This window comes from Melopsittacus undulatus, chromosome 4, assembly GCF_012275295.1.
Source record: "Melopsittacus undulatus isolate bMelUnd1 chromosome 4, bMelUnd1.mat.Z, whole genome shotgun sequence".
In the NCBI taxonomy this organism is placed as follows: domain Eukaryota; kingdom Metazoa; phylum Chordata; class Aves; order Psittaciformes; family Psittaculidae; genus Melopsittacus; species Melopsittacus undulatus.
This window is the reverse complement of record NC_047530.1, coordinates 3,509,193-3,530,223: the sequence shown is the minus strand read 5'-3', so window position 1 is coordinate 3,530,223 and position 21,031 is coordinate 3,509,193. Positions and strand designations below refer to the sequence as shown.

Genomic DNA, 21,031 nt, shown 5'->3' with positions numbered 1-21,031 from the left:
TTTCTGTCTCACTCTCAATCAAGGCTGCTGAGGTTCCTTCTGCATATGCTTGAATCTTAGACCAAACAAGACATAAAGCTTTATAGAATGCTCTGCCTAAACCAAGAGCAGAGGAAGCTGGGCTGCACAGCTGTAGCTGCAGTTCACAAGCAGCAGTTCATGGTAAGGCAGGCAGCACCCCTCACCTGCTTTTTCTCCCCCTTCTCTTCCACACAATCTCACTTTCCTGATGGAAGTACACTACATTATTCTTTTCTCCAGGGCTGAAGTTTCACCCATCCACTGTCTCTGCTACCCAGCAGTGCACACTAACTTATGGTCTTTCCGGAAAGCTTGGAACTGCGGTGTTACCTGGAATTGCAGATACCTGTACAGTACAGGTATGGCACTGTACATTAAAGATAGCTCTATTCCAGGACAAAATGCAACTTCAGTGTTGTTTTTGCTTAGTCTCAGCCAAGGAGCAGAAATGCACATGGATATAGGGGATACTCTGAGGACAGGTACCCTACATGCTCTCATCTTCAGATGGCACTGGAAGGATAGGGTGAAACAACCCTGTAAATTAAACTGTAACCAAAAGACACTCCGAAAACTGCTTTCCACTTTTCTCACAGACTTATAAAATCATAAATTATCTATTTTAACACTGAGAACTCTATTACTATAACAAGAAACACCATTCAAGCCATTACACAACAGGATCCACTATCACCAGAGACTCGTAAGGAATTAACACAAGTGAATTTAGAAGGAACGGTTGGGATCGCTTTCTTCATCAAAAGGCTGCCAGAAAAGCTCTTCCACATGTCATAATTAGGATGTTTTCTTACTATTAAAAATATAAGAAATGTTATCATCTTTAATAAGCATCATTTTCCAGACAAAAAAGGTATCAACAATTCACCCAATAGCTGACATATCAAGAGGTGATAATCAGCAAGGCAATCTCTAAACCATTGCATTATCATCATAACCTTCGGAGACAGGCATCTCTCTGATCTGATATGAAAACCTAACGATGTTCAATGTGGGGCAATGAAAAGGCACAGTAATTCAACTTCAATGTATTTCTACTGTGTCCTCTCTAAAGAAAAGCTCCTCCTAATAAAACAAAGAGGTAAAGGAGTCTAAAGCCACCTTGAAGTCCATCCCAGTGTACCATCAGTTATGCAGTGGTCATCCACAAGGGCATTACAAAGTCAAATTTAGGTTGTAAAGAGCACAGACTCGTCTCTCACACAGCACCACGAGGTTCCATCCCTGATAAATAGCAACAAAAAATCATACAGCACATTCTGCAGCCTCCGAAAAAGGGATCTTATATCAGTTTGCATTAGTTGCTCTCATACACGAACAGCATGTAGATGTTAAAGCTCTCTTCAGTGGTACAGATGGAGTTCGGTTTGGAAAAGCAAGAAGCAATCTGCGTTCCAAATTTCTTTTCCATAGGTGTGGGAGAAAAATGTATCCATCAAACTCTATTGGTTTTGTACATGATTTCAGAGAGCCAGTACATGAAGGTTTGTTTACTTGTTCACAACATTAAAGAACATATCTAGAACTCAGTTTGCTTTGGAAATACATTCTCTTGTAATACCTTGGCAAAATGTGACAATTTGGCAAACACTGTTCAGAGTCCAAATCACAACACAGACTTCAGGTATTTTCACAGTTAGGGGAGACATTAAGAACTCAATACATACAACAAAATGGGGTTTTTTTTCTGAACTAGTTGGAAAATTCCATCCAGATACAATATCTGTATCATCTCAAATAGAAATGCTGAATATTCATGAACTCCGTATTTTACTTTCCAAAATCAAAAGGCAAAGCATCATCCCACATTTTATAGTTGGATTTATTACAGTTGATTTTTGACTTGGAGGCTACAACACTGCACAGAAAGCCGGCGGAAGCTTCTTCTTTCACCTCATTCTAAAATAAAACCAAATGCTTGATTAATCCACTATTAATATCACTAATCCACTCCCTTCTAAGAGCACTCCTGAATACATATAATAAGGATGACATGAGACATGACCTCAAGAAGATACATATGCTTTACATTACGGAGACACACATTTACACTCCAAAACTTAGTTAAAAGTAATCTGTTTTAAAGCTGAGCTGTAATACAACTATTAGTAATCTATCCAAAGCAAGTTACTATTTTGAGAAGTTTATAGTAGGGTGGTATTTTGTACATATAATAATATTTTTTTGTTGAAAATCTACCAGAACTGAGGTTTTAGTTCATAAAATCCATTTTACCAATGCATTTTATCACTTTGAAGCTTTACTTCAGATATAACATCTTCAAGTTTCAGTAAAACTCACTGAAATAGGAGGGACAAGACAGACCCAGAATAAAGAAAAGCAGTAACATTTAAATATCTTTCCTTTAAATGATGCTCAGTAAAGATTTATACGGAGTGCACAGATAACCCACATCTTCTACCAGGACAATAAAACACTGCAAATTCTCCTAAATGACTCTAGAGTAATGCTATCAAAGACTGAAGTAAAAAATCCTACTCAGCATTTTCGGACATGCTCCTTTCCTGGACAGAAAATAATTCTTAGCAATTTTAATTAGATAATGTAACACAAGGTTAACATTACGCATTTTGAAAGGTACTAACGCTGTATATTAATATATCTGATGTCCAGTAGATGGCAAAATATCAGCAACCATCACCTTTAATCTTCTTGAAACTTGCTTAATTTAACCCCTAAAGTCTTTTTTTCCTTTTTCTCTCTATTCTTCACTTTCTAATTCCATCAGCAAGCAGGATTAGCTTTACCTTTTGGATGTTTTCTGTATGTTATCTGCTTGAAAGACAAGTTCATCTTCATCAGTTCTTGATACAACAAAGCACAATAATGTTACTATCCTTTAAATAGTCCTTTGAAGACAGTTTCTTCACCACTGAGATTTTTTTCTCCAAAAAGCATGCTGCTGCTACTGTTCCCAAATTTGCCAGCACATGTTAGCATACTGTGTACAAAAATCTCTTAGCAACAATATCTTAGTGTCTAACATTTTCCTTCTTCTAACTATGATTCATGGAGCCATCTGTAGTCAGATATTGACATGCAGTATCTTAAAATAGATACCTTACATTTGCTCAACAACTAGTTTTAGCATCTGAAAATATAAATTATGGGAAAGGGCCAATATTTCTTTGAGGCTCTTCATCATTCCCTTGATCATTTTAGCACTGTTTAAACAAAGGCTTGCCACCAGCGCTTCGCCTCAGTATTAAGGTCAAAGTATTCCTGCTTGGCAGAGCGCAGCACGTAGGCAACCCCACTGCACTGGTGCAGTCCCTTATGTAAGTCCTCCAAGCAGTGTCAGCAGCTTCCCTGGTGAGGACCACCTCTTGCTCATCCCTTGGCTATATTTTGATACTAATCAAAGACCAGGTGAGAAACTTCTACCATTGCTGCATGTAAGATCTAGAGCATTTTTCAGACCTTTAGAGTCTAAGCCTCATGGAAAGTACCCTACAATGGGTGCAAAGATGCCATTGCCCAGCTGAGACATTGACCAAGACTTCTGCAGCAGTGGATGCTGAAGGGAATGCATCAGTGCCCCACACTCTGCTCAAGGAATAGGAAAAAAAAAATGACAACTGACCTCCCAGTTTTTGCCTCCCGAAGTTTCCACTCAGAAGAGAAAGCATCTTGTTTTCAGCTATAGCAAATTATCTATTAGGTGTCAAAGACTTTGTATAATGCAAGTTATCCGTTGCAGTGCAGAGTGCAATTCTGTAACTTTAAAGAATAGCATGCTACTAAAATCAGGCAATGTTAATTACAAGTAACCACATTCAGTAGGAGACATTATATAGAAAGATAGGGTAGCATGGCTTGGAAACAATCCAAAGTGTGAGTACACGCTTCCACCCCAGTGCAATCAAACAGAATTTCAGGCACTCCAAAAGAACAAGGAATTTCCCTTTTTGAGCAAATAGTATTTTAAAAATAAGCAAATATACAACAATGTTCATCCAAATACACCATGTGAATTTAGCAGAGCACTATCAAAGAAGTATACTGTGAACATAACAGTGCTGGCACATTTTTACTGCTAAAAATGCTGGTTTTGCTTGCAAGAGGCTTTACAGTCCCTATGGGTCTTTGAAATATGCTCAGTAGCCATGAAACAGTGCCAGGGCTGACTAACTTAGTGAATTCAAGTCAAAATTAAGAGAAGGCTATCAAAGGGAATGACCTCCTTTTAGTCTCTTTATGTCCTGCAGTGCTGTCTTTGCAGGACTCCACACAGGACTGACACTTAAAAATGCCTCTAGCAGCCCTGTTCATTTTCCAGTAACCTCATTATGATTTTAAAAGCAAGAACCTGTATTTTATTTTACACTGGCCTTTCATGAACATACATAACTGCGTTCTTAAAAGTTAACTACTCCTATTCATCAATAAGCCACGACTGAATACCCTCAGATTAAACTAAGCCAGCATGGACACCAAGATAAAAAAAACTGTAAGTCCTTTCTTCACAACATGTGAGCAAATCACTTCTAAACCACCTCACTCTCTCACTCTGAAATGCAAACTTAACTCTTAGGAGGAAAGGCTCCATTGTTATGCAAGAACCAGCTTGTCAGAAAGTGTAGAACTGAATACAGGGGTAGTCCCTTAAAGTGACCACAAAACATGGCAGAGAGCAACAAAGGAACATCCCAGGTATAGCTCTGCAGCTTTGTGGTGGGCTTTTTACTTCCTACTGTTTCTTTAGATGAGAAATGATGAAGATTTCTAGGTTACTTTGTACAGACTGTATTAAGCCTCCTTGATGGTCACTGCCTGCATTGGGAAATTTAATGTTAAATCTGTTTTAAAAATAGGGAAAAAGACTTCATCTTCTTTCTGCTTCTCTGCTAAAACACCACCTTCGCAAGTCAGTCTCCAGGAAGATGCGCCTTTCTACATCTGTGTTTTAATAATTGAAATGAAGAAGAAAAAGCCATCAGTGTGATACACACACATTTACAATCACAGACTTATTCCAGGAGAAAATCTAGCTCAAGCTGGGAAGAGCCATCAGAAGCCAGTTATTACATAATCCTTATTACTGCTACATGGGCAAGCAGCAATCGCTAAGGAGTATTTACTGCAAGCAGTTAAAGCCAGGTTGCAGCATCAGATGAAAGCAGCTAAGGCATAGCCAGTAATAAAATTGACTTAATTTTCTCTTCACCACCACCCCCCATAACCTGCTAAATGAAAACACCATGAAATGCAGCCTTCTTCAGCTGAACTCCTTTAGAAAGTGTGTGCTACCTGCTAGGTTTTGCTTTCTTTGACATTACAGCACATGTCAGGCTATCCAGAAAACTCAGCTCAAGTGTCTAGAGGTCTGTGCTGCTCTAGGGTAAAACCTTTCACCTCATGGAAAAACCAAAATGTGCTACAAGAGCAGCCTCTTCCTCAAACACTTACAGCAAAATGTCTTCCTACTCACAGCAGGCAGTAGGATCCTGCCCACTATTTCACAGTGAAACCTGTTTATGGGATTCAATTCTGCAAACACTTAATAATACAGTGTTGCTTAAGCTGCTAATCAGAATGGCTGAAAATGCTTTCTGAAAGCCCTTAGGGTAAAAAAGCATTGAGTTAATAGAATACTATGATTATTTTACCCAACACATTTGGTGGATTCACTCCAAATTCCATGGGTTAACTATAATAAAACCTTTGGAAACAGGAGTCTGACAGAAGTCAATACCAGTAACATGTTGTCATTAAGACAGACAGCGGATGGCAGTATATGCCAACTGCTTATCATGAATGTTCGCCCCAAATGTCAACACAAGATGATGTTAAGTCTGTCCTAGAGACAAAAACTCCATTTTTATAAGCAACAAGTACTCACTCAGGTATCACCAGAAATTAACACTGAATAGCCTGTATAGATGTGCAGAAGCAAGAGCCACATCACCCTACTGTGATCATTAATCCATACCTGCAGGTGTGAGTGTCCACTAATCCCACTCACAGGTTGGGCTCAGCACTGTGTGGACACAAAAACATCACTGTTTCCCAGAAATGTAACTGTTAAGCTCATAGAACCACAGAAGGGTTTGGGTTGGAAAGAGCAAGATGCCCCTGCAAAGAGCAGGGACATCTCCCACTAAACCAAGTTGTTCAGAAGCCAGTTCAACCTGGTCTTGAATGAGTCCAGAGATGGGGCACCTATCACCTCTCTGGGCAACCTGCTCCAATGTTTCACCACCCTCACCATAAAAAAGTTCCTCCTTATACCTAGTCTGAAGTTGTGACAATCCCTTTAGATACAAGTGGACAGAGGACGACCAGAGAACAGCAGGACACCACAGGGCATCCCAGGCATCATGGTAGAAACAGCCTCAGCACAAAAGGTGGATTTCAATTCCCCTGCTGTTTTTGGTTCACTAAGTATTGATTAATTCAATCAGTGACACTAAAGCAATTACATACACAAAACAGCAGCATACAAAATGTAATAAGGTAACACATTATATAAACTAAATGGCATTAATATCACAAAAAACCCCCCAGTTTTATATACATATATATTAATAGTTAATATAATTAAGATCATACAAGTCTCCATTGCCTCTTGCAACTTCACCCATGACAACTAATTGTGTCTGCATCATACATAAGCCTTTCTTTCTTTGAAGCAACAACTGGTAGTGAGCTTTACAATTCCATTTGCTGAATTCATCTCCTTTTATAGAATCATAGAATAGTTAGGGGTTGGAAAGGACCTTAAGATCATCCAGTTCCAACCCCCCTGCCATGGGCAGGAACACCTCACACTAAACCATGTCACCATGTTACAACCTAGCTTCACTTGCTTCCAAGCTTTTGGAAGCTGGTGGAAAACAAACTGGCTCCTAGCTACCTCAGAAACACTGATTTTCACAGGGAAATCCTGCTGCGTGTGGGAACACCTGAGCCATTTCAGCAGGACACCCCTACCTGGGTGGGGAGAGAAAGCACAAAGAGGTGGGGAAAAAAGGTCTGGGATCATTTTCACAAAGCTCAATACAAGAGATGGTCTCATGGAGACTCCTCCATAAGTTTACAGTCACAGAACAACTGTGCAGCAACAACAGCTTTTTTTAAGAGACACATTCTGCAGTAAGTATTTTTAGCCTCTCCAAGCGTGGCAATATTTTGCCTTTCTCAATAAAAGACAATCAGATCATCTCATTTCTTTCTGTTTCCCTGTATCACTTCCATTTGTCTTCTCTTCTGAAAAACGACAGGGGTTACAACGAAGGTGAGGAGTGATCAGCCAGCATTATGCAAACCACCTCTGTGTCAAGGTGATTGGATTTCAAACCCATTCTCTATCCATATGTATTTTTCTGCTCCTGTTCTCTTGTCATACCCAGCCCTTATTAAGCCAAGCGAGAGTATTAATGAAAGCCCTGTGGGCTGAGGTCTAGCTTCAAAATTAGCTGTAGTATCTTCAGAAGCAGTTGAGGGAGAAGCATCTTTGCTGTTTCATGTTTTCAGCAGGAATATTACTTCAGCTTTATCTTCCTGTCACCAGATAGATCATGAACCAAATAGTGGCCCTTGGATATTGCACTTCATGTGCCAGTCAGGAAAGCATCTGCCTCATGGTTTGTCAATACTTCAAACCTGACAACAGCAGGAAACCTGCTGACACTTGAGGTCACCTCGAACTTGCTATGAGGCACTTTTTGCACATTGGAAGCATTACTTGGAACAACATCCTGTATCCCTACTATTCTCAGGAATATGTTTATTTGCCAACATTTCCCTTAATACCCTGACAGATACCGTATCAGCATCACAAAAGCATAAATACGCCTGCTTCTCAAAGGAGAACATGTGTTCCTCTGTATAAATAGCACTCCAAGGTAAGTGATGAGAAAACATATCACAACTAATCCTTGTTTGCACCTGGATATATCACCATAAGACTCTTCCTTTTTAGTTTATTTTAATTATGTTGTTGTAAGACAAATGTATGTTGAGTAGTCCTGCATATAAACATTCATAGTTCCTTATTTTTAAAGGCAAAATCCATAGTTTGTTCTGGGATGGCCACTTGTGTAGATTTGAAAATGGTAAATGCAATTGTTACTAAAACCTCTGTGCCCAAGTCTTCAAAAGCCATTCTGCAGGATTTATTATTAGATTTATTCTAGTACTTTGGAAGGTTTTATATAATTAAAATCTTAAATCTTTTCCTATCAGCATCTAAATACGACAAATGACTAAGTGTGAATTAGACCATACACTTCCATGGCAGATTGTCCTTTACCTATTATTACTGTACTACAAACCACAATGTAACTGATCAACACGCAAGAAATAAAACCACCAAAGCAAGTATGAATAAATTCCATTATTTGACTCAAATCAGGACAAAAGCTGAAAGTCTGACTAAAGGCAGAATGCAGCATGAGAAGAGAGCTGTATTTTTTGCCAGTAATACTCAATATTCAATGATGCATTCTTCACCCTGGTGCTCCAGGAAAGGAATTAGGATGAAAATAAGTATGTGTTCTTGTGTAATTCACCTGCTCCATTGACAGTTACACATTTTAACACCAGGAGAGAAAACAGTATTTATATTTGCTAAGTATTTGTGGCACCACCCAGAGATTTTTAGTTTTAAAATCCAAATTTCACCCTTTCGAAAGTCAGAGGCAAAAACAATACCTGAGAATAACTTCTTGTCTTTGCCTGTAAATTTCATCAAAAAAGATAGAAATTAAGAATTACAATAACCTAAATCAAAATTGGGGTTTTAGAAGCCATTCTAGTCATATTCTGGATAATAAAATTGATTTTTCAGCCCACTAGCAGGGCTGGGAGCACTGTGTGCATGTCCACCTTGTGAAAGCCCCATCATCCCTGGCCACCCAACTTCATCTCCCCAGTCTGAGGCTTCCTCCCCAGCATCACCGCTCAATCAAGCCTCCCTTCTCCTACAGTTAGTTCCCCATTTTCCATCTAATCTCATTGTCTTTGTCTTTTGCGATTAAAAATGTCCCCAAAACTCTAATCCATCTTAGAACCACAGAATGGTTTGGGTTGGAAGGGACCTTAAAGACCATCTAGTTCAAACCCCGAACCAATGGTCTTGCTCCATTCACTCTTCCAGCTCTTTCAGGATCCCAGCCAGTCTCATGATGTCTCACCCACCTCCAAGCTTAACACTCACTTCCCCATGTCCAGTTGTACCTGACTCTATTCCCCCCAGCCAGCTTAGCACCCAAACATGCACTCTGGCTTTGGAGCTCCTCTGTTTGAATCAGGCTGCAAACCAGTTTACACAGCCATAATATTAACATGAAGATCAGCAACAGCATGCAGGGCAATTAAAGAAAACAGATCAAAACAGCATAACACAACAGGGGAGATGGGACAGGGAGAGGTGGGTCAACAGAGTTTCTCAGTATGAGCAAAACAACACATGTTTTCCCTCACCCATCCACCGAAACAGCTGAATCATTTTGTTTTTCTGAACAATGCTGCCTGATACCAGGCATGGAAAAAATTCATTTCAAATGACTCAAACCTGGCAAAAATATGAGCAGTTGAAAATAGCTGTACAGCCAACACACTGAAAGGAACAGTTCTACCTGCAGTGAAGCTTGTAGACTGATGCTCCTCCTGCCATCTATGTAACATGAGCACGAGAGCCCACACTGGTCTGGAGCGACAATGATCAATACTAAGGTACACCTAAGAGAAATCATTCTCACGTACAACTCTGCCATTAAAAGGTGTCACTAAATGCCACCTTGAAATCATTCTTCTGTATATTTGAACACATGTGCTTTAAAAACACTGACAAATTATCAGCGCTATGAGCTCTAAGCTTGAAAGCACTGTATAGTCCATATGAAATCACATGAATTACTCATAGAGCTTCTGCTACTAAAAGAAAAAGGAAAAACATGATAAACAAGGTTCATTTTAACTTACACAACAGAATAACAACAGCTTGTAAACACTGCAAAACTGAGATTTCCAAGCTACTAGATTATTATTTGCTGGAGAAGCAAGAAATTATTTTACTCTAGGAGCACATGTAATGAGTGGAAAACTATGGATGTTGATAGGATACCACAGATATCCTATTTTTCTGAAAGGTATTTTGTGGTTTACTAATAAAACAGAAACTATAAAGGCAAAAAAAAACCCCTAACCAACTGGAAACTTTAAAGTTAACCTATAGCTGGAACAGAAGTTACATTTCAGCATTTGTAAGCCAGTGTATGAGAACTGTAAATCATATACTGTGTGTTGGCAGCAAACATCATGTTTTGGCAAGTTCTATCGTAAGGTATAAATGAACTGCTGTGGAGGCAAAAGCAGGACTCACAGCAGGCATGGTTGAGGGCACATCCAACTTCACTCCTATGAAGGAAAGCATATCCCTGCTTCCATTTTAGTCACTTCAAAGGAAAAATGGCCAAGCCCCATGTAGATAAGTTTATTATTAGGTAGCACTTACAGATCTGTAATGCCAATGGGTTTTTTTCCGTCTGTTAGTACAGAATAATTAGCATGTAAGATACGTTACCCAGCCAGGATGCAATGGATAAGAGAATGATGGATAAACAGAGCTGGACATAGAATATAATGCTGTGGCACATGTTTCATTTTACCTGTAATTGCTGGTCATCCTTTAACTAAAACACACAGTATACACAATTTCCTCACTTGGTCACAGCAATGCAGGAATTGCCCCAATCCACCTGAAACATCCATAGGGAGGACAGAGGGAGGCGATTGACCCCACATCCACACAAGCATTAATACCTACTAACTGGGGGGGAAACCCCACAAAAAGACATATAGAGAAATGCTCCATCCTTGGCAGTGTTCAAGGCCAGGTTGGCCAACTTGAGCAAACCTGGTCTAGTGGAAGGTATCCCTGCCCATGGCAGGATTTGGAACTAGATGAGCTTTAAGATCACTTCCAGTCCAAACCATTCTGTGATTCTATGATTCTGTGAAATTCCTGATGACCTATACCCTGTGATTGCAGGGTACAGTCTATCAGCACAGTCTATCACAGTTGACAGTCGCAGACAGATTTTCAGCTACGGGTGACATCAACCGTGCCCAACACTGATTACTAACTTAATGGACCCCAGTAACCAGTCAGAACGAAACACATTCCTTTAAAGGTAGCTAATACATGCATAAGTGCTTCACTCGGAAATACAGACAAGCTTTTTCATGGCCTCAACACCTGGCTAGACCATTCCAACACTAACTCTGCTAGACACTGAAAAGATCCCAGGCAGGGACGTTCACACAGTGTAGTACACCTGAATGAGACGGCAACAAAGTTCAGCCTAGATTAGTTTTCCTTCCATATGATCCAATAAATCCATGCTTGTTTTAATAAGCACTGTGATTTGGTAAGAAGTTAACACAGGGCACATCCTCTCTGGTGGTAAAATTACACTACGTTCATTGAAGCTAATGTGAGATACAAACTCAGGCTGCTCATTTTCATCCAAATAAATAAAGCTTTGGCAGGCCTTGAAAGCAACACACAAATTTCTCCATGTCTGGGTGCTTTTGTTTTACAGAACAGCACAGTTTTCATATCATCAGTTTTCTCAGCAGCAATTCAAAAGAATCACCCTTTTAGAGTTCTGAGAAAGGAACATAATGGAGGTTACCCAAAGGAATAGATGCTGCAGCTACAACCAATCTCATTATGTACATCTGAGATGCTTCGATGTTCCTTGCTACTGATTACATGAGTAAACATTTTTAGTATGCTAAATCCTATTAACTCAAGGGGATTCTGCATAATTTTATAACAGCTCCACTTGTGGTGTTTGATCGACTGGGTCAGCAACAGATGGCCAGGAATTAATTCTAATGCTACTTTATTGCAGTGCTGGCATTAGGGTTTTCTCTAGTCACTCCAGCCATAGAAACTAGAACTTTTCGTAACATTCCCTGCCTCTTAAAGTAAGACAACATGAAGTAAAAAGATGGAAAGTAATTTCCTTTTTTTAAGTATGCAGATTTAGAAAGAATAAAACAAAGCCAAACTAAGAGCCAGCCCATGCCAGGGAAAGTCAAAAGCCCAGCCACCAGAAGTGTAACACAGAATCATAGAATCAATCAGGTTGGAAAAGACCTTTAAGATCATCAATTCCAACCATTACCCCAGCACTGCCAAGGCCACCACTAACACATGGCACTGAGGTCCTATGGTGTGTGAACACTGCCAGGGACAATGACTCCACCAGCACTACCCTGGGAAGCCTGTTCCAATGCCTGAGCACCCTCTGGGGCAGGAATTGTTCCTCAGCTCCATCTAAACCTGCCCTGGTGCAGCTTGAGGCCTTTTCCTCTTGTCCCATCCCTTGTTCCTTGGGAGCAGAGCCCAAACCCTCCTGGCTCCATCCTCCCTTTAGGCACTTGTAGGGAGCGCTCAGGTCCCCCCTGAGCCTTCTCTTCTCTAGACTGAACCCCTCAGGTCCCTCAGCCATTCCCCACCACACTTGTGCTCCAGGCCCTGCACCAGCTCCACTGCCCTTCTCTGGCCCTCCTCCAGCTCCTCAATGTCTCTCTTGTAGTGAGAGGCCCAGAGCTCAACACAGGATTCAAGGTACAGCCTCACCAATGCCCAGCACAGTGGGATGATCATATAATATATAATAACATATAAAATATACAATAATATTGTATAATATAGTATTATTTAGTAACATATAATAAATGGTAACAGAAAGGATTTTATTCCATAGGGCCATGAGATAGCTCACTGGTCACTAAATGCACTTCCACAGCTATATCCTTCTCCTAAAATTATTCCATCTGTCTCCTGTGCTCCCTTAGTTTTATTTGGCTTTGGTTACTCATCCTTCATGTCTTGAAGCCTTACAACCATCACCTCTAGCCTTTAAAATGTTTTCTTCTCTGCCTTTTCCCCCCTGTATTTTTGTGTTCTCAGAGGAAGATGAGTCAATACAAAGAGGAAGACAAATGCAAACTACTCAACCTGCCATTTACCTTCCCCCACATAAAATACTAGAACAGAAAGAAAAATTAATCTCAAAGACATAAATTAATAGGAGCAAAGAGATGACACCAGAACCTACCCCTCTAACAAGCAAGGTTTCCTCTTAGTCCATTTCTTAACCACACCATACTTCTAAGGTGCAGTGATAAGTATTATGCACTCTTGTGCTGATGGCAAAGTATCAGCAGTTCAAATATGGTGCCTGAAATTAAACTGTTAATGCACCATTTTCCCAGTCTTGGGAAAATGGTCCCAGAAGTAAACAATGAACTGGCTGAGATTTGCAGGCTTGAGATACACAACTTACACCCAGAAAACATTCAAAATATGGAGATGGTTAAATTGATATAGAATTATTTGGCTAAGTTTTAAAAGCCTGAAACTCAGAGCTTTTTCTACACGTAACTTTTGAGGAGGCAACTCAGAATCCCACATGGACATAGTATTTCAACTATTTCACTTGTCAAAGCATGAAAAAAGAGCAAAACCCTCCTTGAATTCTACGCAAGCATTATGCAAAGTAGGCTGAGGATGTAATGGGAAAGATACAACAAGCAAAGGTAAAGCAGAATTTCTTTTGATTGAAAGACTACTTGATTTTGGGAAACAGCCCCACACATTTCACACTAGGCCAGTACCTTTCAGTGGCATTGTGCCATCCTTCTTCCAGAAACACCTGTTTCCATAACTTGAAAAGAATTCTTTCTGTTCCTTTTTCTTACAACATTGCAGCTTTCATCCTTACTTCTCACATGTCAGTTTGCATTATGAATGTTCCTTCAAAATCCAGGCTAATTAAGACTGCTTCAAAATAAGAGCTTAAAGTTGTCAGCCATACCTGACAACCCTTTGGACAAACAATTTTCTTCCCTTTGGATTTTAATAGAGCTTTCAGAAAAATACTTTAAGAAAATAGTGAAAAATCATATAGGAACTTTTGACTAATCTGAAGAAACACTTATTTTCTTTTGGAGATGGAAATGACAGCTTCAACTTTTACCACTGACAGTGCATTATAGCAAACCAATCCTGAAACTTAACCTAGCTCTCTGGCCTCACATCCAAGGAAGAAAGACCTTCTTTCTGGCTAGGTCAACTAGGGCCAAGCAAAGCTGAGCTGCCTGGTCACTCCTTGGATCTCTCCTACATGGCCTCTTGGATGTCTCTTACATGGGACTGGAGATAATCACAAAGCATCGGATCGCAGCACACCAATGACTTCATGTTTTGTCATCAGCAGCTCATATAATTCTCAAACTCATTGACAATGTCACCAGACCAGCTAAGGGAATGTGGTTTTCTTTCATTCTTAGTTATTTCAATACCATCTTCACTTACAGCATTAATCAAAAGCCACAGTTTTCACACACCGATAGTTATCTTACTCTACAGCTGTTTTTAGCCTTGTGCAGTGTAACTTCTCCACAAAACCAACTTCATGTGAGACTTTCCTCCAAATATTTCTGAGTGGCAGAGGGAAGGGGTGTTTCTTTTTGTACCTGAAATGGAGACTGGCTGTTGTAGTTCTTAATCTCCTTGTCAGCTCCTCGGAACAGCAGCACTCTTGCACAGCTCTCCTGGAAACAGTAGAAGAGTAGACTTGTTAGTAACAGTCTTTAGGTTACTGAAGTGGCACTATGGCTACGAGATGTGTTGCTGTTTGGTATATGTTTTCCTAGGTAAGAAGCAAAATTAATAATCTAAGAACTTAAGTTGTTAAAATACTAGTTTAAATCTGACAAGGCTTTAGGTGTTTTGCAGTGTGTTAGAGTAGAAACAATATGTGAGTGTGAAAACACAGAACCATAGAATCATAGAATAGTTAGGATTGGAAAGGACCTTAAGATCATTCACTTCCAACCCCCCTGTCATGGGCAGGGATACCTCACACTAAAGCATGCCACACAAGGCTCTGTCCAATCTGGCCTTGAACACTGACAGATATGGAGCATTCACATTTTTAAGATGATCTCGAACCAGATCCCCTCCTACAGTGGGTCCATATAGAGGAATGAGAGAGGTAAAGATCTTACTAAATGTTTAAGAAGCTGTCCTGTGGAAATTCCATACCTGACAAATCAGATTTTGCAGGAAATATGTTGGTTCAAAATGCAGCTTGACTCTTATATGGTCTTTGCTTATTTTGTAGGGAAAACAGTACAGTTCACAGTGCAGCAAACAGCACCTGGGATGAACTGTATCCTCCACTATTGCTAAAAATGAAACAAAGCAGCTTTATCACTTGCATGAGCTTATTTTGCGGTTTATTTCCACCATATCTTTAATTTAAAACATTTAAGGTTTTGTATGTCTTTTTATATACCTGCAATTATGCATGCTGGCTATACACCCCACACTGACCAGTCTTACCCTCTCTTTTCCCCTGAAAAATAGTAATAGTTACAGTGTAAACACAACACAGCCATTCTACAAGAGAAAAGTAGGCTTCAAACCCTCTGAACTGAGAAATCTGGAAACAAAATGCCTTAAAAGCAACTTTTTTGGACCAAGACAGCAAATCACTGAAGTTTTGATTCCACACTGCTGTAAAATACAACTGGTCATAATCTGCTAGAACTCCTCCATGGTTCTGGCATGGTTCTGGGAATACTGGAATTCCTGATGATCCATATAAAGACTGTATTTCCTACTTGTCATCTTTAATGCTCATCATAGGACCTTATGCAAAGCAGTTCATATTTCGAAATGTTTTTGTTTCTGTATCAGAAATATTTGTTACTTCTGTTGTGCTTTGCAGATTTCTTGTCACGTTGTGTTATGGAGTTTTACTTAATCCAGTATTTCAATGTGTTACCTTTCATTTTTAACAGAAAATTTGCTGCCAGGGAAAACAATCACACAGTTCAGCCATTTTAGTGACAGAAATGAAGCTTATTTACTGGGTTCTGAGTTGTGAATGCAAAGAAATTAGGGCTGAAAATCGTTTTCTTCATTATGTTTTCTAATTTATCACACTGGATTCTTGATCCCACTTAGTCTCCTCCATCAGAGGGTTGTCATAAATATATCTGGGGAAGAGGCTATCCCACTCTTCTGTTCCCACACACCCTATCCTGCACCACAGACTGAAACCACAGAACAGATCATTATCTCAAGTTGCTATATTAAACAATCATCCCATAAATAGTAACTTTAATAAAATATAATTAGAATAGACTTATTGGCTTGCGTTTTAAATCTGCACATTAGGTGTGTTCTCAGTATCTCTGCACATAGGAAGACGTGCAGTTCTGATGTCCTCAACATTAGAAGGACATGGAGCTGTTGGAACAAGTCCAGAGAAATCCACAAGGATGATCAGGGACTGGAGCACCTCCTGTATGAAGACAGGCTGAGAAAGTTGGGGCTGTTCAGCCTGGAGAAGAGAAGGCTGCGTGGAGACCTCATAGCAGCCTTCCAGTACCTGAAGGGGGCCTATAAGGATGCTGGGGAGGGACTCTTCATTAGGGACTGTAGTCATAGGACAAGGGGTAACAGATTCAAACTTAAACAAGGGAAGTTTAGACTGGATATAAGGAAGAAGTTCTTTACTGTGAGGGTGCTGAGGCACTGGAATGGGTTGCCCAGGAAAGCTGTGAATGCTCCATCCCTGGCAGTGTTCAAGGCCAGGCTGGACAGAACCTTGGGCAACATGGTCTAGCATGAGGTTCCCCTGCCCATGACAGGGGTTGGAAGTGGATGATCTTAAGGTACTTTCCAACCCAAACCACTTATGATTCTATGGCCAAGAACAATGTGTCCAATGTCAAAATGTTTCTCTTATTTTCCTGTTTTCTGTATCAAAAGGAGTCAATGTGCTGCAATCTAGAGGAAGACCTCCAGGTTAAAAAAGTAAAGTTATTTTCAGAGTTACTTTTCCACAAATTGCTTTTTGACTGAGTCCTAAATGATTCTGGGTTTGCACACTATTATATTCCCATAATAACAACTATTCCACCATTCCTGCAGGTACTGCTTAGTAAACACACTGGAAATGTTAGTAAAGCCCCTCAGCATTAAAAGGCTCAATTCTGATCAAGAAGTTGAAAACAGAAATCCTGATGTTAAAAAACATACTGCACTTACTGACTCATTTGCTTATCAGGATAAATCACTCAACACTACAAAACCAAAAGAATTACCCATTTACAAACTTTAAGCTGTCTGCAGTGTAACAAAATACAAAGAGGTTTATTTATTCAATGGTTTTGATAAGCAGAAGTTTGACAGAAGTGATCAGAGTTGTTCAACATAAGGATTTTCAAGAAAACTTGTTTGGATTAAACACTGCATTTGCTTATTTATTATTTTAAAACAGAAGCATTCTCAGCTCTCTCCCTTTTGCCTCCTCCCCATCCTTCCAGTATTAAGGCGAATAAATCAGGGAGAACAAGGAAAAAACTCACCACCAGGCACAATTTTGATTACTTTTCCTTTGTTAATTCAATGGAAATTCCACGTTTCAGAGCTCTCTGTCATCAAGGTGCTGCCTACGAATGCTATAACTCCTGTTTGCACCACTTTTAGCTCTGACAACCTAATAACTTCAGCTCTATTGAGAGCTTAGTATTGTTCATTCATTATATCATACATAAACTGAATATGCAATAGCTTTTTAGACTTCAGTGTGGGCTTGTCAGCAGATGAGATTCAATTTCTTGTCTGAGATCTAATTACCTGATTTAATACTACAAGTTTTCATACAGAATCCAATTCACAGACTGAAGAAAGTTACACTTTATCCCAGGCTTTTTAACTTGCAAAACATAGAGACATATGATCTGTGTAGATTCTGCTGAGTGACTGAAGGGCTATGAAATAAGTTAAAAACACAAGAGTTTATTCAGATCAGCATCTAGCTGACACTTGAAAACAGAAAACAGCGTCAGAAAATTCCACATGGAAGGCTGGAAGGGAAAATCCAGTGGGTAATGCCTCCCTCTACAGGAGTCAAGAGGTAAAAAGGATACTGCTCTCATCCTCTCCATCCAGAAAAGGCCAACACCATTCCTTTCACAACAGCTAACAGCAGATTTCAATAGAAGGGGCACTGGAAAAGGTCAGCACAGTTATGGTTCACAGCCCCCTGGCAGTGTTCAAGGCCAGGTTGGACAGAGCCTTGGGTGACACATCTCTCTGCCCATGGTAGGGGGACTGGAACTAGATGATCTTAGGGTCCTTCCCAACTCTTAACTATTCTATGATTAAGGAAAAAAGAAGCCTAGCAGTTTAGTCATGAGATGTTAAACTCCCAGTCACAAAGTCAAACTTAATGACTATGAAACTCTTTGCATATTTGTAGATGCCATTTCAATGAGAGTCTCCAAGTCTTCTACAGAATCCTTTTTCTACTGAGGTCAGGAAGTAAATGCACCTCTACATGAAAAATACCTTCATACATGAAAGATAAATCATACTGTATGTATCATATGCACTAAGCTACAAGTGTGTGATCTTTTAAACAACTACAGCCATGAAAGCACTGCAGTAAACAAGAGGCAAATTCAAGGCTTTACATTTTTATGTGTATTTATGGTCTGGGCTTCCCAATTCTGCCTCTGCAAAAGTAAATGAGGTTGAAGTGAGTATTTTTAATTTATTTCTTTTTCAACAGAAGTGGTATAGCCAGTGAGCAAGCAGCTCTATAGTGGCACTGCTCCCCTGCAGTGCTGTGCACTCTGAGTAATCAGCATGAATGAGATTTGTACAATTGGATTCTATGAACTGATAGCAATTCTGACACATAGCAAGTCAGCAGTCTTGAAAAATATCAAATTATTCTCAAAATTCTATTTATTAAAATGTTGAGGGTATTTTAGACCTAATTGAGGAATCTGTCTTGACAAGGCTTTTGACAAGAACTAAGATGGTGATTAATGAAGAAGCAGATGCTGTAACAGATGTTTCAGTCACATCTCATGACTTGTGTTTTCCTAATTCAATGTAACATTATATTTGCTGTGTTTTAACAAAGCTGTAAAACTTATTCCCTCTCTATCTCTTCCACACGAAGAAAGTACGAAATGCCATCAAATCAAATGGTTCTACCATCTGTAAACGGCTACACAAGTTGTAAACAGCAGAGAATCCATTATCTCCTGTGTCATCTATAGAGACATTTTCCCACTATTTTCCAAGTATTTCTTATTTCATTCTAATTTAACCTCTAGCAAAACAGCAATAAACTCTGAGTAGGAAACAAATATTTAGATATGACAGAAAAAGCTGGTAGAACATGACGTTATATTTTCTAATCAATATGTATACACTCGCTACCTACAATGAGTAGCCTTATTTGTAATCAGTGAATAACACACTAAAAGGTAGGGTTTAATTATGTTCTTTCTAATTTCTAACACCACTGTTTAAAACCTGTAAACCTGTAACACTATGTCACATTGTATATTAAATAAAGCAAATGAAAAATAATGAGCTATGTTGTTCTTCAGTGTAACTTGCCTCTACAGATCATTAATAATGGAAAACTTCTCTCAAATGCATTAAAAGCAAGGAAACTACATCTCAGGAAAACCTAACATCAAACCAGTAAACTTCTTCAACAGAAAACTAAACCACCCTCTGTTTATGTGGGTGGATATGAAAGATTTAGAATCACAGAATCCCCACACTAGAAGGGACCTCAAGGATCGGCTGGTCCAACCTTTCTTGTCAAAGCATGCCCTAGTTTAGATAGCCCAGCAACCTGTCCAACACACCAGAATCCACCACTTCCCTGAGGAGACTATTCCAGTGGCTGATCATACCCACTGTGAAGAATTTCTCCCTTGTGTCCATTCACAATCTCCCTGTGAGTAATTTGTGCCCATCAGCCCTCACCTTCTCCATGGGACTCCTTGTAAAAAGGAAATCTCCATGGTGTTTGCAGCCACCCTTTAAGCATCAGAACACATCAATAAGGTCTCCCCTGAGCCTTCTTGTCTCAAGGCTGAACAAACAAATTTTAAAGGCTGAATAGATTTAATATCTCAATTACACCTGGTTTTCCTCCTGGCTACATGTCATTCTCTCACAGCACTGGTTTCACATCTCCATGGGACTGGACTCCCCTTCCCCTGAAGCAAGACATCCTCTCACTTAACCAGGCAGAGGGAACCCCTCAGCTTCTGCCAGGGACCTTTGTGTACCTGAAAGAGGATGGCAGGAGTCTGTAGCACTGGCAAAGGAAGCATGAACCAGCTCACCTGGTTGTACAGGGCACAGATGTGCAGCGCTGTGTTTCCTGAGGCGTTCTGTGCACACATATCAGCACCGTAGAAGAGGAGGTGCTCCAGATGTTGGACGTGTCCGTATCGGCAAGCCTGAAAGAGATACACCAGTATTTTGGTCACTCTGCAATCTAGGCAAGCACTCCAGGTAAAGACTTCTAGCAGAAAAGATGCTATTTTACTTAGGGTCTAACTTTTAGAAGCACCACTGAACTAAATGGGAGGATTAACACCCAGATAGGCGTACCTGCTCCTAAACACCAATGTGTTCTCTTCAGGTCCAGCAAGTCTGTGCACAAGTTTAAGCATCTGAGGTTTTGAGGACTGGCAGTTTAAGGGATTAAGAAAACACAAAGTTTGGTACTTTTGATCCACTAATATTCCTATCTGTCAAAGCAGACAAAAAATGGGTTTTCATTATGTGAAGCTTCGAAAGTTGTCCACTAGATGGCACTGAAGATGATGAGATTTCCAAAGCTTGCTTTGAAGGGGTGAAGAGTTTGGGGAAATGTGGCCAAAATTCAAGCAATCATCTTGATTCTGTGATATCAACAGACACACATTATACACATGGCACTGATCCAAATGAAGGAAAATCTTCAAGCATTATTTTGTCAGACATACAAATCAATGTTAGACCCTGAATACTGGGAAATTAACCTCTATGAACAAGACTACTGAAATGAGAAACTTTCCTGATTAGTATGTGAGTTGAAGAAAAAACACAGCATTTCCATTCATCAGT

At 39.8% G+C, this 21,031-nt stretch overlaps 1 protein-coding gene across 1 annotated transcript in view; it reads right to left on the bottom strand.

The window, feature by feature from the left end:
- Positions 1-21,031, bottom strand: part of SHANK2 (SH3 and multiple ankyrin repeat domains 2) — a 343,309-nt gene that overhangs the window by 277,579 nt on the left and 44,699 nt on the right. The window contains exons 8-9 of the mRNA XM_005154182.3: positions 20,263-20,379; positions 14,560-14,637 (exon numbers count right to left, since the gene is read on the bottom strand). Coding sequence (XP_005154239.2) covers positions 14,560-14,637; positions 20,263-20,379 — 195 coding nt within the window. The remainder of the gene's footprint in view (positions 1-14,559; positions 14,638-20,262; positions 20,380-21,031) is intronic.